Source organism: Typopeltis vanoorti, chromosome 15 (genome assembly GCF_054136105.1).
Source record: "Typopeltis vanoorti isolate ZY-2024b chromosome 15, IOZ_Tvanoo_1.0, whole genome shotgun sequence".
Taxonomy (NCBI): Eukaryota; Metazoa; Arthropoda; class Arachnida; order Uropygi; family Thelyphonidae; genus Typopeltis; species Typopeltis vanoorti.
The window spans coordinates 42,383,375-42,405,832 of record NC_143563.1 but is presented as its reverse complement, the minus strand read 5'-3'; the positions used below and the strand labels follow the sequence as shown (position 1 = coordinate 42,405,832).

General features: G+C 34.8%; 1 protein-coding gene across 1 annotated transcript in view; it reads left to right on the top strand.

The window, feature by feature from the left end:
• The window catches only part of LOC150098699 (tetraspanin-18-like), a 71,839-nt gene that overhangs the window by 3,495 nt on the left and 45,886 nt on the right, over window positions 1–22,458 (top strand). Inside the window, exons 2-3 of the mRNA XM_090404962.1 lie at window positions 14,778–14,861; window positions 16,243–16,291. Of these exons, the coding sequence (XP_090261088.1) occupies window positions 14,778–14,861; window positions 16,243–16,291 (133 nt within the window). The remainder of the gene's footprint in view (window positions 1–14,777; window positions 14,862–16,242; window positions 16,292–22,458) is intronic.

Genomic DNA, 22,458 nt, shown 5'->3' with positions numbered 1-22,458 from the left:
TTAGCAAATTGCTTGGTCAAGCATTTCTGTAGCTATCTCGGATTCTTCTAATATTTATGTAGTAAAGTAAAAAGAAGAGGAGGGGATGAAAATAGTGTAGTTTGTAAATCCTATCAATAATAAACTAAAGGCATATTAAATTAGTGCTATTAGTATTACTCTGGGAGTGAGGGATTGTGGTAGATATTAGTCAGATTAAAAACAATTAAAACAATATATAATTGTTTTTTTGAATTGCTGCCAAAGCAGCTAAGCTAGGAGATATCTGTTGTTGTTATTATTATTATTCAGACCTCCAAGGAGTCAAAAGACTCATCGAGGGAGGTCCTTCCTAAGACATAAAGTCTGTCAAGACTCATCGAGGGGAGGTCCCCCCTGAGAAACACAAAGTCTATCATACCACCTTTTAAACTCACTGACCGTTCTCGCTCCCACCACTCCATCAGGCAATGCATACATTCCACAGCTCAACCACCCTCCACACAAAGAAACCACTCCTTACCCTCTTGCTCACAGTTTCCTTTCATAACTTCCAGGGATGGCCTCTTGTCATCACTCCTTCCCGCTGTTCAACCAAGCGAAAGAACTCCCCAGTGTCACCCCTGTAACCACCTCTCAACAGTTTAAAAGTCTCAATCATATCACCTCTCCTTCTTCTATCCAGCAAACTCTGCAATCCGCATTCTCTCAGCCGATCCTCATAACTATCCTTGTACAGTCCTGAAACCATCTTTGTCATCTGTCTTTGTATCCTTTCCACAGTTAATTTATCCCCTTCAAATCCTGGGGACCAAATCTGAGAACAATAGTCCAAGTGTGGTCTGATCAGAGACTTATACAATGGAATGATAACCCTCTTATCTCTGCAGGTCAGTGTCCTTCTCATAATAGCAGCAATCCTCTGTGTTACCTTCACCACCTTTGCAATATATCCCCTAAACTTCAGGTTTCTATCAATCATCAACCCCAGATCTCTTGTCTCCCCTACTTCCTCCAGTATAACTCCTCCCATAGAGTATGCAGCATCCCATCGATGTTTCCCAACCTCAAGACCTTACATTTTGCTGCATTAAACTGACACCCCCATTCATTTGCCCATCTATCTAGCTTATTTAAATCCTCTTGCAGGGCTACCACATCTGCACTATTACTAATAATCCTTCCCAGCTTCGCATCATCTGCGAACAACTGAATATCCCCCTGCAATCCACTGGCTATGTCATTGATATAAAGGTTAAACAATATAGGTCCTAGTACTGAGCCCTGTGGTACCCCACTTGTAACCCTCTGCCTCCTGGAAACTGCTCCACCATACACAACTCTCCGATACCTATCAGACAGCCAATCCTGAATCCAATGGACCAATCTGACATCCAGACCCATGTGCTGCAACTTAAATATCAGCTTATCATGTGGCACCCTGTCAAATGCCTTTGCCAAGTCTAAGAAAATTGCAGTATATGCCTTTCCCTCATCTAATGTTCTTGAAACTTTATTATAAAAGGCTAGCATATTGCTAAAACAAGAGCGTCCTTTCACAAATCCATGTTGATTCTCACAGATAACATTACCCTCATCTGCCCAATGCTGTATACGGTCCCTCACTACTTTCTCCAAGATCTTAACAACTACTGATGACACACAGACTGGCCTATAATTAGACACTTCCAGTCTGTTACCACCCTTATGCAATGGCACTATCTTACCTTCCTTCCATTCCCTGGGCACCTTTGCCAAAACCAGACTTTCATTGAAAAGCCAGGTCAAAGGCACTGTCAATTCCCTAGCACATTCTCTCAAAACTCGTGGTGAAATACCATCCAGTCCCACAGCTTTACTGACATCCAGAGTACTCAGTATCTGAAACACACTCTCCTCCTGTACCTCCAGACCTCGAACCAGTCCTATCCCTCTAGCATTAAAACTGACTCCTCTAGGACTATGTCCTCTGCATCAGTCACTCTATTCCCATTTTTATCCCACAATATCATTCTTCCACAGTCATTTCTCCTCCTACTGGCCACATAGCTAAAAAATTCCCTAGGATTTTCTTTGGATCTTAGGGCCAATCTGCTCTCATATTCCAGTTTCGCTTTCCTTACCACACTAGTCACTCTTCTGGCCTGTGTCTTATATTCCTCATGCATCTCTTCACCTGTCTCTTTATATCTCTTCCACAGCCTCTTTTTCGCATGCAATTCCTGTTTAATATTGTTTGTCATCCACTTTACTCCAAATTGCGTCCTCTTCTTCACTCGTAGTATACAACTTACCATTGCTGATAACAAATATTCTTTCACAATTTCCCACACACTAGTGATATCCCGGCCTTCCAATTCCTGCCTCCATGAAACTTCCCGAAGTTGACGTCTAAGACTATTATAATCACCTGCCTTATAATTCCACATAAGTTCCCGTCTCTTTGATACTCCTGCATGTCTATTCATTTTCCAAGTCAACACCATATGGTCACTCTCTCCAACTGGTGGGAGAGACATCAACTCAGTTATTATCAACTCTTCTGATGCTATAACCAAATCCAAAACTTTTGAACCTCTTGTTCCCTCTGTTACATGTTGCCTAAGACATTTGTCCCTCAAGAAGTCTAGAAATTCCATTCCCCTATTGCTACATGCATCTTCCTCTCTCCAATTTATACTACTGAAGTTAAAATCTGTTAATTGTATGTTTTGGCTGCTTTCCTTGTATGGCAAAATGAAAAAAGCAGACAAACTGGCTAGAACAACACTTGCATTAGTTTACCACTTACATCAATACAAGGAAGAATAATCATGTCTTTCATTGAAAATATTCACTGGTAAAGTAGTTTTATCTGTAATTGCTTTACTTAAGTAACAGTCAAACTATTATTTTGTTATGTTAGCTTTAATTAAGTTTCCTGAAGAAAAGCTGAAAATATTTTAGTCAAACATGTATAAGATTATTATTGCTTTTAATAAAACTTAATGATATAAAATATTCAATAACTAACAAGTCATCAGAAACTTATTCTAAACATATTAACAGATGATTATAAAGGTTGCATAAACATTTTGGAAGATAAAATAACTGACTACATTTTTACACAATGCAGGAGGTATCATATCCTGAGTTTGAATTTGTTATATTTTAAGCTCTTTTACAATCCATAGACTTTGTTAAAAACTGATATTTATGATATGATAAATTAAAGATGCCAAGAAATTATATTCTTGGTTTAATCCTTTATCCAAGTGTAAACAAACAAAGTTTGCACCTGAACTATTTTCAGGACTGGGCAACTTATATATCCTTACAGACATGTATAATGCTATGCATTATACATGTCTGTAAGGATATGTGCTTTGCATTATGGGATACTAAGGCAAGTGATGTGAAGTTATTAGCTTCTGTATACGAGTTGCCATATGAGTTTGTTTACGCTTTATCCAAGAATATAATTTCTTGGCATCTTTAATTTATAGTACAACCAAGTTATTGGTTATACTATATTTATACTTAAATTCCAACATCTATTGTAATTCCGATGTTTACGTGGAACAGTAATTAAAAAAAATTTGTTCTTTGAATTTCAAAGAAAGCAGAAGAGTTTAAAACTGTATGTGTGAGTTTAAATGGAAAATGGTGTGGGGATGCTAGGAAATGAATAGTAATATGAATGAGGAGAGGTTGGAATGGACAAAGGCTTGAATAATCCTGATATTATTATTCATATGAGATTTACATGAAATTCTAGACTCTTTTGAGGTCTACATTTCATCACCTTTTTTTTAATTATTTTTTTTTTATTTCATGTTGTCCATGAAAGAATATAAAATCTGTCATGCATTAATACTATGTACCACGTTCCTTGTGAGCTGGGCATGTAAACACCTAGTAACTATGTGCACAAAAGTTTTGCTTTCAGAATTTATATGACGAATCATACTTGTCACTTATTTTAATTTAGTAACTTCTCCACTATCTACACTCCAATATTATTCTAACTAACTCATTTTCTAACTTAATACACTAATTAAGTTGGAATTAGTTTAGCCCGAGCCATGTTGGCAAATGCCAACATGGCTCGGGCTAAACATCAGGCGAGCCATGATGCTGACATCAGTAGGTTGCAGAGGCATGTCTATTTAGTGTATTGTTTAGACCATAGGTGGCCAATAAATTGCTTTAAAAAGATTACTCAATTTATAAAATCTACTGCTTCTCTGTGCGAGTAGTGGGAGTGGTAGATTTCTATGTGCTCCAGAGTAACGCATCATTGAAAGTCGCTCTGCTCTGGTTACAGTGATCAGTTTCACAGTTAACAGTGTTATTGTTGCAGTTTGTGTCCCCTGGTCAGTTAGTTACTTCAGTCTTTGTGTACTATGAGTAAGAAATGTAAGATCTGTGAAGAAAACAGGTCATTTCTGGGGAAATGGGAAAATGAATTTCTGTTTATAAACAGTAACAACAACAAACCACAGTGCCTTTTGTGTTTGCAAGTATTGTCTGTGCACAAGAAAGTATTGTCGTCACAAAGAAGCCGATTGACTGATGACCACCTTCAGGATTTGTTACGAATATCGTCATCATTGTTGAAAATCGACTTTGATGAACTTGTTGCTGCACATGTTCATGTCGCCCACAGTGTTCTCATTAAGTTCTCATGTTGCCCAGAGTGTCCTCATAAAGTTGTGTTACATATAAAAAAAAAAAACAAAAAAAAAACAAACAGAAATATGTAATTAAATTAAATTTAACAACTTATATTTAAATCAATCAAGCATTTTATATTGTTCTCCCAGTAGTAAAATGATTTAACACATATAGTAATTCAATACATATAACTATTGCCTTGGAAAAAATGCAGAGTTTATTTTTATTTAAGTTCTTTGAACAATTTGTTGTAATCCATTTTCACTTTCTGCCATCACCACTACATCATCCGCATATCTTAAGTTATTAGCGATTCTTCCATTTATTTTTATTCCTTCTTCTACATCCTAGAGTAGAAGAAGGAATAAAATCATCCTAAGCATCGGTTCACTATAAAGATTAAACAATAATGGTGATAACTTGCATCCTTGTCTAACTCCTCTCTCTCCCCACTGGGAATTCTCCTGTTTCCTCTCCATTTACACATACTTATGCTGTTTGTGATCAATATAATTCTTTAAAATTTCCAAGTCGTAAGAGTCAATATTTTCTAGAATGTCAAAAAGCCTTTTATGTTTCACTGTATCAAATGCCTTTTCAAAATCTAGAAATCCCCAAAACATGGTTTAGTGTTTTCTCCCCAATAATTCTTAGACAACTTATAGCCTCTCTAGTTCCTCTGTTGGTTTGGAATCCAAACTGTTCCTCATTAATTTCTTTTTCTATTTTATTCTTAATTCTCTCTAAAATTATTTGTGCCAAAATTTTTGCTGTGTGAGTTATAAGACTTAGCGTTCTAAAATTCCCGTCTTTTTTGGAATGGGGATAAAAATTGATATTCTAAACTCCTCTGGTAATTCTTGTCCCTCATAAATTCCGTTAACAATTTGCCATAACACTTCCATACTTTTTTCACCTATACTCCTTATAAGTTCTATTGTATACCATATATTTTAGGGGATTTTCCTTTTGAATTGCTAGATTCAATTCCTCCCTCATGATGTACAGCCTCTACCCATTATGCTCTTTCATTTGATTTTCTCCTCTTCCTGTGTCTTCATAAAGTTTACTTACATATTCTTCTCATCTCTGTAATATCTTCTCTTTTTCTATCAGAATTTCACCTCTTTCATTCTTGACTGCTCCAGTCCTTTGCATCGTCCTGTCATCATATTAATGTTTTTATAAACATCTTTTATGTCATTTCTTTCTGCCTTTGCTGCTGTATCTTTACTTATTTCATCTAACCACTCTTCCTTTTTATCTCTCTTTGTATTCTCCCTACTGAAGTCTTTATACTGCTTTTTTCCTCCCTCTACTTTACTGTTAACTAACTTTCTTCTTTGTGATATTTTTCTCAAAATATTGTCTGTCATCCATGGCTTCTTTCTTTTCTCTCTTTCCTCTTCTTTTGGCTAAATGTAATTCTGTAGCAGTAATTATGCTTTCCTTCAGAATCTTCCATTTTTCACTTACATCATCAGTTTCTTGTATATTTCTCTCATTCATTTCTTCTTCTACTTTCTTTGCGAATTCATTCACCTTACTTGGTATCTTCAGTCGTTCCATGATTTGTTCCGTTTCCCTGCAGTTACCTTTTTTTAGATGAATCCTCATCTTAGTTGACAACAATATATGATCTGTATCATAGTCTGCTCCTGGATATGTTATCACATCTTTTATAATGTTTCTATATCTTTTGTTTATCAAAAAACATAATCTATTTAATTTCTTCTATTTATATCCTCCCCTGGGGCTTTCCATGTATACAATCTTCTTGAATGCAAATGTCTGCTGTAGAGAACATAAATATGTTCCTTATCATTATTTTGGCAAGTCTGGATTAGCAGGCCATGCTTTGGACATCCCTTCACACACAAGTAGATGGAAAAAACCAGTGTACTATATAGAAGTCTTTACAGGTCAGAAAGATTTTTATTCAGCAACGACTATGAAGCATTCGCCTAACCTGAACAAGCATGGTTGCATTAATTTGTCAAAAATTTGGGAGTTGTGAATATAGCTATAGGATTGGATGGTATACCAGCTTGAGTTTTACGTGAAGCAGCAAGGGATAGGGAGTTAAAGTTTAGGAAGCACATAATAAAAGTGGCTAAAGCAGCTCATCAGATCACTTGGTTACTGAAGAATACTTTGACAAGTGGAGACAAGCACATTATTGTTCCTTTATTGAGCCTTGATAAGACCCCCATCTTGACTAATGCACACAAATCTAGGTGCCAGGGTTTCTTGGTGATGAGGTGGAGAGGATGAGGGTCTAGAGGCTAGTGACTAAGCTGGTAGCTGGTCTATGAAATGAACCTTACGGGAACAGGTTGAAGATTTGTGGGTTACAGAAACTGGTTGATAGGCAGAAAAGGGGTAATATGATTGAGACAAACAAATTACTGAAGTGTGTTTACAAGATTATTTTCTGAGGAACTTTTTCGGAATAGGTCTGGTTGTGGAAGAGCTAGGAGCCATCCATGGAAACTGAGTAAGAGTATAGTTAGCAAGGATGTTAAAACTAGGTTTTTTGTTTGGAGAGTAGTGAGCGGAATAGGTTGCCAGAGTCTGTTGTTGATGCCATCACTATGAATTACTTCAAAGCAAAGTATGATAGATACTGCACAAATGTTGGATAGTTGTTGACATGATGTTTAGGGCCTCCCTCACTGAGTCTCTATGGACTCCTTGGAGTTGCCTTTAATAATAATAATAATTATCTTAAGATCAGCTCCTACATAGCTGTAACAGTTCTTTTTAAATTAAAGGGCTCCAAAATAGTACTTAAATCTTTTGTCCATTACAATTTTAATTGTTTTATTTACTCATTGCCACGTGTAAACTGTAACATGTTTTGTGCTCTGAAGATGCTGGTTTGAAATCTCACGAAATATAAGCCAGTTGATAGGTTTTATAATTTAGTTTGATTAGTGTTGTAATACTGTTAAAATAAGTTATAACATCTAACCTTATCTATTAGATCAGTGCTTCCCAAACTTATGGATGGCAAGGCCCCCTGGAAAAATTAAAATATTTCACGGCCCCCATCGAAAAAAAATCATAATACAGACATATTATTATAATGTTTATTGTATTTATATTCAATACAATTTATATTCAAGATTTTGCACTTGTAATCTTTTTTGTGTTTCTTATCAATACCTTTGAAATTAAGCTTATATGAATAAGCATATATTTACTAATATTCATTAATCGCCGAAATATGCAAGAAGCAAAATTTGTGAACCAACACCAATATGTAATTTTTTTTTTCCATTAAAATATAAAAAAGAACAAAAAGGAAATAATAAAAATTAAATACGTTTCTTTTAAGATTAAAAAAAAAATCTACTTAGTCTTAAAACATTTTAAATTTGTTTTCATTATTTCACAGCCCCCTCAACAAAACTTATGGCCCCCAAGGGGCCTGTAGCCTACAGTTTGGGAAGCACTGTATTAGATCTCTGAATGCTATATAATAGACCTGCTCACCAGTAATTTATAAGTGTGTAATATGTGTCATCTTATGTTTTACAAATGCAGTATGTCTGCATTCATTAGTCCTATTATCATATTTATTTTTCACTGAACCATTTTTAGTTTCTCATCTCCCTTCTCCTACCCCAAAACAACTTTGTGTTTATGGTAATAACAGTAGATCAAATGAAGTCAGATCAGTTCCCTGTACAATTGCAAAGCCAAAATTGAATCTCTTTTGCACTGTATCCTCTACAAAATGAGGTGCTGATCGATGTTCTTTCCTCCTTCATCGTCCCATTTTATGGTCAAAGCTTGATTATGGGTCCCACATTTGTAGTTCCCCAAGAGTGAGCATGCTCTGATGGTTGGACCCCATCCATCATCAGGGCCTCCCTGATGATGAATAGTAAATGAACCTGCTCTGTTGCTTAGATGAAAACAGTTGTCTCTTAACTATGCCTTAAAAATAGTCTCCTCCAGAACACCCTACATGAACTAGTATCTTTTCTCTGGGGGGTGGAAAGCTCAATATCACATGTCAGACCACCACACTTTCCTTCGATATGTGTCTTAGAGATTATGGAAGCTATTCGCATGAATGTTAACATTACCTGCACCAAACATAATAGCATTCCTCCATTGCAGGTTTGCATTCCATCCTGTAATCTCTGTTTGTCAATTACAAAATCTCATACACCGGCTACCTGCAATTTTTTTAATGCACATGCAGAGCAACCCACTCTGACTTTATGTTCATCTATGCTGGTGGTTCAAGATCCAAGACCTTTGTTGGTTGTGTTTCTTGACATTACTGTATCCTGCTTAATTGTAGTAATTACATAAGAGTTGCATGTTATTCAGCCTGCACTTGTGCATATAAAAGAAAAATGCTACAAAAACTAAGTTATACAGACTCATTTAGTTCTTTGCAGGCCATCTTGTCTCTTGTGTATAATCCACATCCAGCAGTGCTTTGTGAGATTTTACAACTGTTGTACAAAATAAAGACCTTCAATTTCGATATTTGGTTGTGCTGAATCTCCAGCCATTGGAATTAGAGTATGAGATTGTGGATGCAGCTGCTAAATCAGCTCATACCTTTTCCATGTATTGTTTGACAGTCCCAAATATAAACTTCAGACAGCTTATAAGATCAAAACTAATTACCCATTGGCAGGAAGTACTGACAAACAATTTGCATGAGATTAAGACTGAAATTAAGCTTTGGTAGTCTAGTTGATGTAGAAACAGAAGAGAGGAAGTTGTTCTTGCTAGACTCCACATAGGTCACAGTCATCTTACACATTCTTATTTATTGAGGACTAATAACCTACCCATATGTGAAAAATGCAATGCATGTCTTGCCAGCACTTCACACAAGAGGAATGAAATTTTTATTAATCTAGCTGAGACTCAAGCAGATGTTTTCAGACTTGGATAAATTGCATGTTGGTTATGAATTCTATTTTTGTGTAGATACTGCATTGCTTAATTTATAATTTTTTTTTTTTTTCAAATTTGCTTTTGATACACTATATTTTATTTACTCATTTATCACTTTATTACTATTTATTGTTACCTTCAACACTGCTGTAACTTTTGCTTTGGTGCAATATGATGTTTGCTGTTCTTGTGGCAATAACCCATCAATCAATAAAACACTTTCACATCTATTTCACCAATAATTTGCATAGCATTAACAGAAATACTATATATACCTTCCAGGCATATAAACCACACCGGACGACTCGTTGCAAAGGTGGGGGAAGTTCAGATCGCTATTCTTAGGTATTTTCCATAATGTAAAAACACATTTCCTAGGAAATGTATGCTGTTATTACATTATGGAGGGAGGTCACTACCCAGACCGGTTTCAGCCTTTTTTTGAGGCTTCATCAGTGAGTAGCTAGACCTAATACCAAAGTGTATAGCGAAAAGAACTTATATATACTCTGCGAACGAGTTATCCAAACAGGTGCAACCATTAAGTTACTTAAATATAAAGAGCTAATAAGCTTCATTTCAGCAATGAAAACATTACTTAAATTAAGGGGATATTAAATCCCACATAGTTTTAAAACTGAATAAGAAACTCAAAGATTGGAATCAGAGAGTTTCTTGCCGAATATAGTAAACTATAAAGTATCGGCGACACTAGCGTTAGCAAATGCAAGTGATCCTAGTACGTAGTACAATACCGGACGACTCGTTGCAAAGGTGGGGGAAGTTCAGATCGCTATTCTTAGGTATTTTCTATAATGTAAAAACACATTTCCTAGGAAATGTATGCTGTTATTACATTATGGAGGGAGGTGTCACTACCCAGACCGGTTTCAGCCTTTTTTGAGGCTTCATCAGTGAGTAGCTAGACCTAATACCAAAGTGTATAGCGAAAAGAACTTATATACTCTGCGAACGAGTTATACCTAAGAATAGCGATCTGAACTTCCCCCACCTTTGCAACGAGTCGTCTGGTATTGTACCACGTACTAGGATCACTTGCATTTGCTAACGCTAGTGTCGCCGATACTTTATAGTTTACTATATTCGGCAAGAAACTCTCTGATTCCAATCTTTGAGTTTCTTATTCGGTTTTAAAACTATGTGGGATTTAATATCCCCTTAATTTAAGTAATGTTTTCATTGCCGAAATGAAGCTTATTAGCTCTTTATATTTAAGTAAACCACACCTGTTATTTCTGTTGGGACTGCAACTGGCAGCCTCAACTACTATCTAGCTTGGTTCTCAACTACTGTATGATTTCTTCCATCACAAGGATAGTATATGTGCATTTGTTAGATCCAACTTCCCATGTTGAAGGGAAGTTGGATATAACATGATTTATGATCTATTCTCTGATTTTCTTTCACACTTTGTTGCATTCATTTACTCACTTTATTGCTTTCCAAATTCTGACACTGCTCTGACCTGATTATTTCTGAAGTTTGCAAAAAAAAAAATCATCTAAATACCCAAGTAGTGAGATAATCTTCTTTGGGAACTTCACTTTTTCACTACTCAAATTAATTTCCCTTCTCTGGATTATCATTTACCCTAATCAAGCTGAAAGAAATGTTGAAGTAATGATATACCAAAATTACCATCAACTATTACCATAAGAATGCCAGATAAACCCACTTACTAACACCAAGGACCTTTTCTTAATAAGCTCTCCTTTGAAAAATAATACAGCTGTCAAGAGGAGAGCTGACATCTGTATTATTATTCTCCTTTGAAAAATAATACAGATGTCAGCTCTCCTCTTGACAGCTCAAGGTATTAGTCTACATTTTCTCTCCTATGGAGTATCCTCTTCTCAGCCATTCTGAAGGCACTGCAACATAGATCAATGCCCCCCCACCACCACCTCAACACACACACACACACACACACAAGGTCTCGTGACCTATGACACAACAGCGCTATATATAAGCATGTAGTTAGAAAGAAAAAGGAATTTACAGTTTCTTGACGACCCAAGGATTATAATTATTTTGAAAGTACAGGATAGACACTTTCAAAGAGGAGGTATGTGGAATGGAGGAGGAGGATGAGAAGTTAACACAATAAGTTTGGAGTTGTATGTGCATGTTGGTCAGCAGCTGCTCATGCTCATACATGATTTAGAGGACAATGGAGAAATGCTAATGACCAGTTCATTGGAGTCCATGGAAATAAAGACGATGCAGAAATAGTGTTGATGGGGAAGGTGACTAGGAGTCAGAGTGCTGTCAAGGATTCTGAGGAAGGTTGTAGGTGTATTACCCCATGTTGAGAGAACAATATGCTAAAGTAAGGCAGATCTGCCAGGATAAGCTTAATGTGAAAATCAACCAAAGAGCAAATTTAACCTAGTTAGTCAGCAGAATATCAATTATTGTTTAAGAGATACTTGTGTCATGAGTATAAAAATAAAATAAATCGGCTAACACCTTTTTATTCCCGTATAGGGAGTAGATGAGGCCTTTATACCCTATCTAGCTTTTGGAGACTGAGTGGGCAGTTCACTCAGTGTTATCTCATTTAAACTCTAAATTAGGTACCAAGAGAGGCAGCACTTGTTTGCCAGCCTCTTCATTGGTGGCTGCCTATAATTAGTGATAGACATGGGCCAGCTATCTCTGATTGGCTACTGGTAGAGATTGATCAGAGATAGCTGGTCCATGTCTATCACTAATTATAGGCAGACACCAATGAAGAGGCTGGCAAACAAGTGCTGCCATCTCTTGGTACCTAACCCTAGCAAGATATGTTACTGTCTGAAATAATGTGGGTACTACGGTCGATTTTCTTGGGTTTACGGGATAAAAAAAACAGAGTTTCCAGTAGGAAAAATCCACTTGCCCGTGCCAGAGATCGACTAACTCAGGAATTGGTTGAAGAAAGGCTTAGAAAAAGTTCCTCCAGTTGGTGACTAGACTTGGAACATAAGTCTGACTTCGAGCGACCAAGCGCAGAGGGACGCAAGTGCCACTTCCACTGAACTACACAGACACTTTTGTGTCATGAGTGGTTTCTTCAAATTAACAAGAAAAAACACAAGGGATAAGTAATACTATTTATTTAAGGCATTATATTTCAACCTGAATATTACATGTAATATTCAGGCTGAAATATATGGCCTTTAAAAAAGTATTACTTGTCCCCCCCCTTTTTTTTTTCATGTTAATTTGAAGAAAAAGCAGAATATTGTCAAAAGTTAAGGAGAATGAGGCATGCTGTTTCTATGGGAAATGAGATGGAATTGTATTTTGGTGGCATTGCTCATCAAGTTATGCTCACCTCAGTTTGAATGGCAAGGAAATCGATGTTTAAGGCATTGATTATATTACATCTTGAAGTCAGAATCACCTGAGCAGTACAAAGTTTTGTAAATGGAGGAGCAGAATGGAAAATATTGTCATCAGCGAAGCTACGAATAGGATCGGATAGTGGATGAGAGATCATTGATGCATAGATGAAAGCACAGATTTCTGGAGTAAGATTTCCAGTGGATGATTTCCATTATTTCTTTTCCTCCTTTCTATAATTTTGATTACTTCTGTTCTCCAGATCCAAACATCCAAAAATAATTCTTGTAGCAGGTTTTTTAACTTGGTTAAAAAGTACATTATATTTGATAAAGAATTCTTGTTTTAATCCTGTACTCAAGCATAAGCAAACTGAAGTTTGCATGTGAAGTATCTTTGTGACTAAACTTCTTGTATATAGAGACTGCTGATTTGACTTTAATTGCCTCAGTATCTAATAATGTTCAGCACACATGCTTTTCAGATGCATATATATATATATATATATATTGTTATGCATTATGGGAAGTCTCATTACCATTGAGAGCTAGACCTATCAAGATACTGAAAGCTATGAAAGCTAAATTAATGCAGAAGGTCATTTTAACCAGGGTGAACTTCCAGACCATTTAAAGCATTTCTTTTGGTTTAGGTCTCACTGATGAGACCTCAATAAAGGTTGAAACTGACCTGAGTAATGGCTCTTCCCATAATTCCATAGCAGTATATTTCTGAAAGGATGTGTGCTCTCCATCTACACATGTAGGTATTTATAATTTTGATAGTCTGCATTTTTATGCATAACTTACTGTTTTAAACTTTTGACTATCATTATTTAATTTTATATAATGAATCGTTTTGCCTGTGTCAGTTGTAATATCAAATGTATTTAATTATCCACTGATTCATATTGAAGTTTCTGTAATAAAAAAAAAAAAAAAAAAAGACTGGGGAAACTGGAATAATGATAAATATTTTACTAACTAAACTAATCATTACGCATCAATGTTTCCCCAGATCAAGCTAGCTAGACTTGGTCATTTCATTTTTGTCCTGTCTTCATTGGATGTGTCTCCTTAAAGTGCCTTTTGATAATCTAGTTTGAGCTTCCAAAACATTGGCATAGTTCAGCTGAACAATTTTTCATTCTAGTTCCAAATAAATAATAGTATCATATTATAACTTATGAGGACAAGGTGCCTTCCCTGGAAGTTGTGAGGAAGAGGATAAGGAGTGGTTTCTTTGCATGGAGGATGGATGAACCGTAGAATGCATTGCCTGATAGTGGTGAAAGTACGAAAAGTCAGTGGGTTCAAGGAGTGGTATGATAGACTTTGTGTTTTCTAGGGTGGGTCTCCCATGATGAGTTTTGTGACTCCATGAAGGCCTGAATCATAATAATAATTCTTAGTTCCACTTGCAGTTAATTTAGTTAGTAATTTTTTTTTTCCTCCAGAAACTTTAAATATGAATCACTACATTAGCTACAGAAATCTGAATATGGTAATATAACTATCTCACTACCTTTCTTTAAGTTTAATTGGCACAGTAGCTGAACTTTAAGATGTACTGATGGTAGCTTGCTCCATCAGTACAGCTTATATATATATATATATATATATATATATATATATATAATTGATAAAAATAGGAAAAAGAAATCCTTAGCCCACCAATAGTACAAATTGTACTAATGGTTTGCAAATAACCTTTCGTTGGTGGGAGCAACATATTAAAAAAAAAAATTTCATTTTTTCTTTTTCTTCTCAAGCACTAGTTATTCTTGTTAAAAAAAAAATTGGTAATTAACTGTTGCGTTTTAGTTTTAATGTCTCTTCAGTATTTAATTATTTTATTAAATTTAGCTTTTCGGAGGTGCTTGTTTGGGATGCATAATGTGGATTTTGGTTACATCTCCATTAGTACGACAGTTCTTCACTGGAACATTGGTAAGTTATAGATTATGGTTGTAGCTAATATAGTTATACATGTTCTACATTAAATTATAGTATTAGTATAAATATTGTTAATAACTTAGTTATTACATATCAGGTACATGTGACATATTACCATGTCACATGTACCATGAAATATTAGTTTGAGTGTGTTTTTCATAAATACCTAGTGGGCTGTTACATGTACTAATTTATAATATCAAGCAGCTTGAGTAAAATCCAGAGTTATTGGAGGGCTGAAAATTTTTGAATAAGAAGAAATTGTCTTGTCCCTTCACATATTTGAACCTCTATGTGGTGGTGATTGCCATCATTTTGAGTGGCTTATTGGAGTCCTGAGAAATAAGATTAATTTGGAGGAAAATTGTTGATAGTAAGTTAGTAATGATATAAACTTTCCATGTAGTACTATCATAATATCCTGTACCTCCATCCCATGGATACATATTAGGAATTTAATGATGGAGGTGGTGATGTAATCTAGATTGTATTGCCTGGCTTTGCAACATAATTTAAATTCATGAAATGAGCCAAATCCAGTGTACCGAGAAATAGATCTTAGTAAGAGGATAATAAACAGTAATGCAGTTATATCATACATGTTTAGCAGACATTGCTGGGATAACAGTTCCCTCCTGAAGAAAGTTATGGAAAGTAGTCCATTGGAATTTGGTATTTAAAAATACTACATCCTGATTTTTGGAGTGTAGTATTTTTAAACACAGTCATTTAATCCATTATACATAAGAAATTAAATTAATTAGTTGCTTGTGTATAATACCTCTTTTGAGTAATTTGCCTAGAATTTTAATCAGTAAAATTAGTGGGATTTTAAAATAATAATAAATTTAGTTTAATCCTTTATCCAAGTGTAAGCAAACTTTGTTTGCTTACACTTGGATAACGTGGAGATACTAAGGCAGAAGCAATAGGAGAGGTCATATTTACCTATACAAGTTGCCAACAGGTATACCACCTTATTATTGAATTACTCTGGATTTAGAGAAAGATGTTGGAAGTTTATTTTTCACTTGGTTAGACTATAATAAATTTAGTTTAATCCTTTACCCAAGTGTAAGCAAACAAAGTTTGCACCTGAAAATATTTTCAGGTGCAAACTTTGTTTGCTTACACTTGGATAAAGGATTTAAACTAAATTTGTTATAGTCTAACCCAGTGAAAAATAAACTCCCAACGGTATTTTAAAAATTAGTAATATTCAATTAATGTCTCTTGTTTTTCTGCTAATTTTTTATTTAATGCAATTTAGAAAAAAATCAGTCTAATCCAACTGTCATCTAAGTGAAAGTGAACAAAAATTAATGCTTTAAAAAAGTAATTTTAACAAATCTTGAAATTTACTATTTTTTTATAGGTATTTACATACATCATTCTGACAGTAGGAGCTGTGCTGTTTCTAACAGGTAAGATTACTTGTAATTATATGCAACTATTACAAACCTCTTGCACATTCTTCTTATAAAATGAAGTCATGTTTTAAGAGGAGGTAATACTGTGTTTTGTAAATAAAGAATAATGTGTTAGAAAGGTAGATAATAGATTCAAATCTTGATTTGATGTTGCTGGAGGATAAGTTTTCTCTCTACACTAAATTGAGAAAAATGATAAATTGAAGTTATCACTTGATGTGGAAGGAAAGCTTGCTTACTTCCATTTGTCAGCCCAGTTGGCAGCATTGATAGCCTAACCACTCTGATCAATAGGTTGTGGATTCAAATGACATTGGTGATACAGACATTTGTAAAAGTCTGTGTTAGGCTTTCATTATCCAGTGTGATCATGATTCCTGTTCATTACAAGTTTGAAGTGGCTTCAAAACATGCCATGTTTGGTCTCTAGAGCATGGGAGCCAGATTCACAATGACTTCACATCAATTGTCTTAGTATCCTATATTGCAAAACACTCATCTTTTTAGGTGTGTATAATGCTATGCACTATGGGAAGGGCCACTACCTAGTCACTTAAAGATAAACCACCAGAACTTTCCACAGAAAAAATGGATACTGAAAGTATCCATTGAAAGTAATTTGAACTTACCCAGTGATCATGACACATCTGATAGTCTATTGGATATTTTTTTTCTAGAGGAAGAAATGGAACATTGTTCATCCATACTTCAATAAATCTAATGAGAAAGATAAACCCAACAAGGGGTAAGTCTTCAATCTCCTAGAAATCAGATAAGTCTATGAAGCCTGAACAATAGGAAAATGCTTATAATGGAACTGTCATTGATTTCACTAGAATATCAATGATATCAAGCACTTGCTGCAGAAACACAAACCTCTTTTGTTTCTGTCTGCAGGAAATCTATTTAAAACTTGGTGAGGACCCTACCTTCAGCAATATCAGTCTTGTACGTAAGGACAATTGGAGATGGCCCTGTTCATTGGAGTAGCTATACTTGTGGGCAGTCATAGTCCTTTCCATCATGTCCAGCTTAATACTGCTCTGGAAGCAGTAGTGATTTACCGAGTTATGAATTAAATCAAACGGAACTTGACAATCTCATTGTCACTTCCTCATTGCAAATTCCTCAGTCCGTACTCCTAATGGATGACCTTAATGGACATGCTACCCTCTGAAGTAGTGCCAACATAAATAGGCAGGGTCATATCATCACTTGACAACTGAGACCTCTCCGTACTTAAATAATAGAGTAAATACCTTCATCCATATGACTACCTGCTCTTATTCTGCAATCGATTTTACAATCTGCTCCCCTGCCATTTTCCCACTGCTCACATGGGTTATTATTCACATTATTCTTTATTTACAAAACACAGTATTACCTCCTCTTAAAACATGACTTCATTTTATATAGAAGCAGTCATTTTCCTGCTATTAGCACTATGTTTTCATAGGAACCATGTCCTCCTACACAGGTGCTTATGTGGAACAGTGCTTAATAATTTTGGATGTTTACTTACGATTTAATTTCAGATGACTTTAAAGAGAACTTATTTCATTGACATCATATTTTTTCAGATTCAGATACATCCCGTATTCATGTTATTGTTTGTTCTGCTAGCTAGTCACTGATAATTATAATAATTTCAAACTTGTGTGCTGCTAATGCTGCTTTCAACTAATAACCTATATATTGTTATGAATCATTGTTGAAAGTTATTGTTTTTGCTTTCAAACTTTGAAAAAAAAAAGTTCCTTATGTTTCTCTGTACTCTGTACTGTACTTTTAAGTACTGTTAATATAAAGTGAGAGTAATGGAGTAAATTTAAAAAAAAAATCTTAAATTGTTGCACATTGGCAAAACAAATTTTATTAATTATTTAATTGGGAATTAGTTGGCTAGTCTTAGTTATGTGTACTAAGACTAGCCAACTAGTCAAATATGTTGTAACTCATCTCTTTTGTTTATTAAAATTGATTTCTCTTATATATTACAGCTTAGTGATCACTTTTTTCCCTACCTATGTTTTTTTTTAACTAGTTTCTAAAATTTCTCACTGGACAATTCTAGATTATCCATATTATAATATTTTTCACTGATGTGATGTATAAATTCAGCTGTTGGGTAATAAGGTAGAGAAATAAGTCATTAAATTTATGGAGAGAACTATTTTCCTGCTCTCTCTCTCTGGTTTTAAATTACAATGTTCTCTACGAAACTAAAAAGCTGTACATTGGATAACATGTTAAGTGGTAATATAATACCGAAGGCAGAGATTAAAAATAGCTTTCAGTAAGTGATGTCTTTTTCTTACTCAGAGGTTGACTAATTCCTTTGATAAGTATACTATATAAACAGACTTTTAGCATTGAGGATTTAATTCAGATATTTATTTTATTTTTATTTTTTTACTATATCAGTATCAGTAATTGATTGCTGTTGTTATTACCAAGTATTTATAAATTTAATTTATACTTGTAAAGAAATCCTTTGTATCTGGTTTCACTTGGTACATTCTTTGTTAATTATAAAGAAATGCTCAGAGATATGCTACTTATTCAAAATGTAGATTTTTTTTTTATGAATTTATATTTTTCTACTTTTTAGGATATAATTTTTTTTAATCTCCTAGTTTTAGATTGTGTAATTAATCATGTTTTTATTATTAGCTCTTGTACCGGTTTTATTATTATTATTAAGAGAGACCTCCAGGAGTCATGGACTCATCGAGAGAGGCCAGATACTACATGCACCAGCTAACATACTTATTCTTGAATTCATTCACACTGCATGCACACAACATCCAATGGTAATCCATTCCAGTCATGCACCCCTATGAGAGAAAAATCTAGCCCTCACTCCCTTCTTAGCAACATTCATTCTTAGCTTCCAAGGATGCCTTCTTGTCCTTTTGCCACCCTCCATAAATTGAAACATTCCATCAACTGAAATTCTGTATGACCATTTCAGAAGTTTATAAGTCTTAATCATATTGCCCCTCTTTCTCCTGTTTGCTAGTGCCTACAGTCTACAAATTCTCAATCTGTCTTCATAATCATTATTCCAATCCTGATATAATTTTTAACACTTTCCTTTACACTTTCTCTGTCTCCACTACATTCTGATATAATTAATTATATCAGAATCACAACTGAAACCAGGAGACCAGACCTGTGCATAATTTCTTTATAAGAGGCAAACTGGCATCTTATATCAAAGTTTGTTTCAACATTGCAATTATCTTTTGAGTTATATTTGCAGTCTTTGCTACATGGCCTCCTGTACTTCAACTTGCTATCTACTAACACTCCAAGATCCCTAACATGATCAGTTTCTTCTAGCATTATTCCACCAATATAATACGACATTGGATATCTAATCACACTGAAGTGAATGACTTTACATTTATTGACACTGAAGTGACATACATTTTCTCATGCCCACAATCCCAGCCTATTCAAATCGTTCTCCAAGTACTGCATATCAGCAGCATTCCTGATTACCCTATCTATCATTGCATCATCAGCAAATAGCTGTGTTGTCTGTCAAATCCTGCCCAATATCATTAATGTAATTAAAACTATATCATTACAGTTTTGAAACAAAAATGTTTTTATTATTTTTTTTATTATAACCGTCTTTACTCCTACTTTTCTCAGTTATTTCTATATTAATTATTAATCTTATGCATTAATTTTAATCATGATTTAATCATTTTCATTTAATTTTTTGTGTGGCTAGAATTATGCATTCAACATATTCTTAGTACTTGCATATATGAAAATGTATGTCCCATAGCAGCAGAGAATATTAAAATAAATAAATAAAATTCTGTGTGGTAATTGGAAAATGATAAAATTTTTCATTTGTTAAGTTCATATTAAAATAATGAGAACAGGAATTTTATCCCAATACTCTGCATGCTCTATGGCTCTTAGGAGTTGTGCTTTGCTTCCTTCTTCCCATATGTGGTGCTGTACTGTGCATATTCTTAGTACTTGCATATATGAAAATGTATGTCCCATAGCAGCAGAGAATATTAAAATAAATAAATAAAATTCTGTGTGGTAATTGGAAAATGATAAAATTTTTCATTTGTTAAGTTCATATTAAAATAATGAGAACAGGAATTTTATCCCAATACTCTGCATGCTCTATGGCTCTTAGCAGTTGTGCTTTGCTTCCTTCTTCCCATATGTGGTGCTGTACAGTGTGGACACTGGCTTTAGACTGGCTAAAACTTTCTAGAAAAACCCAAAAAAAAACTTGAAAGTGCACCAAAGTGTGAAATAAATAAATGAAGGGTGATAAGCTTAAGACAGAAATGAACATGACTGGCAAAAGACAGGATTATCATATTCAGCTGTCACAGCAATTGCAAGTGAATCAGAGAAAATAAAGGCATCAGTTAAAAAGTAGTGATAGTCCTATTTTTCTCCAGTCACACATTTGAATTAATTTACAGATCAAATAACCAGATGAAACTAAATGAAATATGTACAGACAGATGAGAAAGTAACGAATTCACTCTCCTTTGTATATATAGCCACCTTCATTCTCAAACTAGTTGTTTGGCTGTACATTATGCATTTTTATTTCCTTAGTGGTCCTCACACATTAAATACTTTAGGCAGTATTTAATAATAAAAGAACTAGCTGTCTGTGCTTCCCAGATACATTAGTCACAATGCCTTTCAGATGGTTTTATTATTATTATTATTAAGAGACTCCTCCAGGGAGTCAGGTACTCATCAAGGAAGGTCACATACTACCCACACCAGCTGTCATACCTGTTCTTGAATTCATTCACACTATTTGCACTCACCACTCATTCTCAACTTTGAATAGTGCCCCTCTTGTCTTTTTCTCTACCCTCAATAAAACAAAAACTTCCATCTACAGATATCCTCTATGACCCTTTCAGAAGTTTGCAAGTCCCAATCATAGACTGAGAATTTATAGCCATGGATAACAGAAAACAAGACAAAGAATTCATGGCTATAAATTCTCAGTCTATCTTCATAATCAGTATTTCACAATCCTGATAGAATTTTTAATATTCTCACTACCCACTGTATCATAATCACCACAGAAACCAGGCCACCAGAGCTGCGCACAATAGTCCAAGTGAGATCGGGGCCTTGTAAAGAGGCAAAATGTCTTCCTTATCTTTACATGTCAAGGTTCGTTTCTGCATTGCAATTATCCTGAGTTGTTTTCAACCTTTGCTATTATGGCTCTTGAACTTCGTGGTCGATCAGTTTCTTCTAGCATAATCCCATGCAGTTTAATTTACTAACATTGAACTGATAGCCATTTTCACATGCTCATAATTCTAGCCTATTCAGATCATTCTGTAAGTATTGCATATCAGCTGCATTCTTGATTACCCTACCTATCTTTGCATTATCATCAGCAAATAGCTGTATGTTGCCTGTCAAATCCTTCTCAATGTCATTATTAATGTAAAGATTGAATAACAATGGACCAGAGACTGATCTTTGTGGTGCACTACTGGTTACCTTAAATTTTGTAGACTCACAATATCTGTAGACCCACTTTTTAATATCTGTGAGTCAGCCATCTTGTTATCCATGCAGATAATTTATAATTCAATCCCATATTCTCCAATTTATGCAGTCTTCCATTCTGTATTCTGTTAAAAGCCTTAGCAAAGTCCATTCAGCTTATCTAACTCAACAGTAACTTTATTATAGAATGTGAGCAAGTTGCTCAAATGTGACCTTTCCTTAGTAAACCCATGTTGTTCATTGCAAAGTATAGATACCTTGTCAACCTATTTCTGTATGTGAGCCCTAATGAACTTCCAAATTTTCACCACCACTCTTGAGATACCAATAGTCTGAATGGGTTACCGTACATTCTTTCTACTCCTGTGGAATCTGTGTCCAGAGACTTGCATTATACAGGCTATGTCAAAATTATGTTAACACTTATATGGAATGAACAATTAAATTTTATTTATTTTTTGATCAGATATAATTTTACAAGAAATGTTTTTTCCATTTAAGTGTTGACATAATTTTAAAATGCACGGTAGAGCCTGGTCAAAGGAATAGCCATTTCAGTTGAACTCTGTTAGCATCAGAGATGTCGTGAGGAATTTTGGCGCCTATGGCCAGGAAAGAAAATTGCT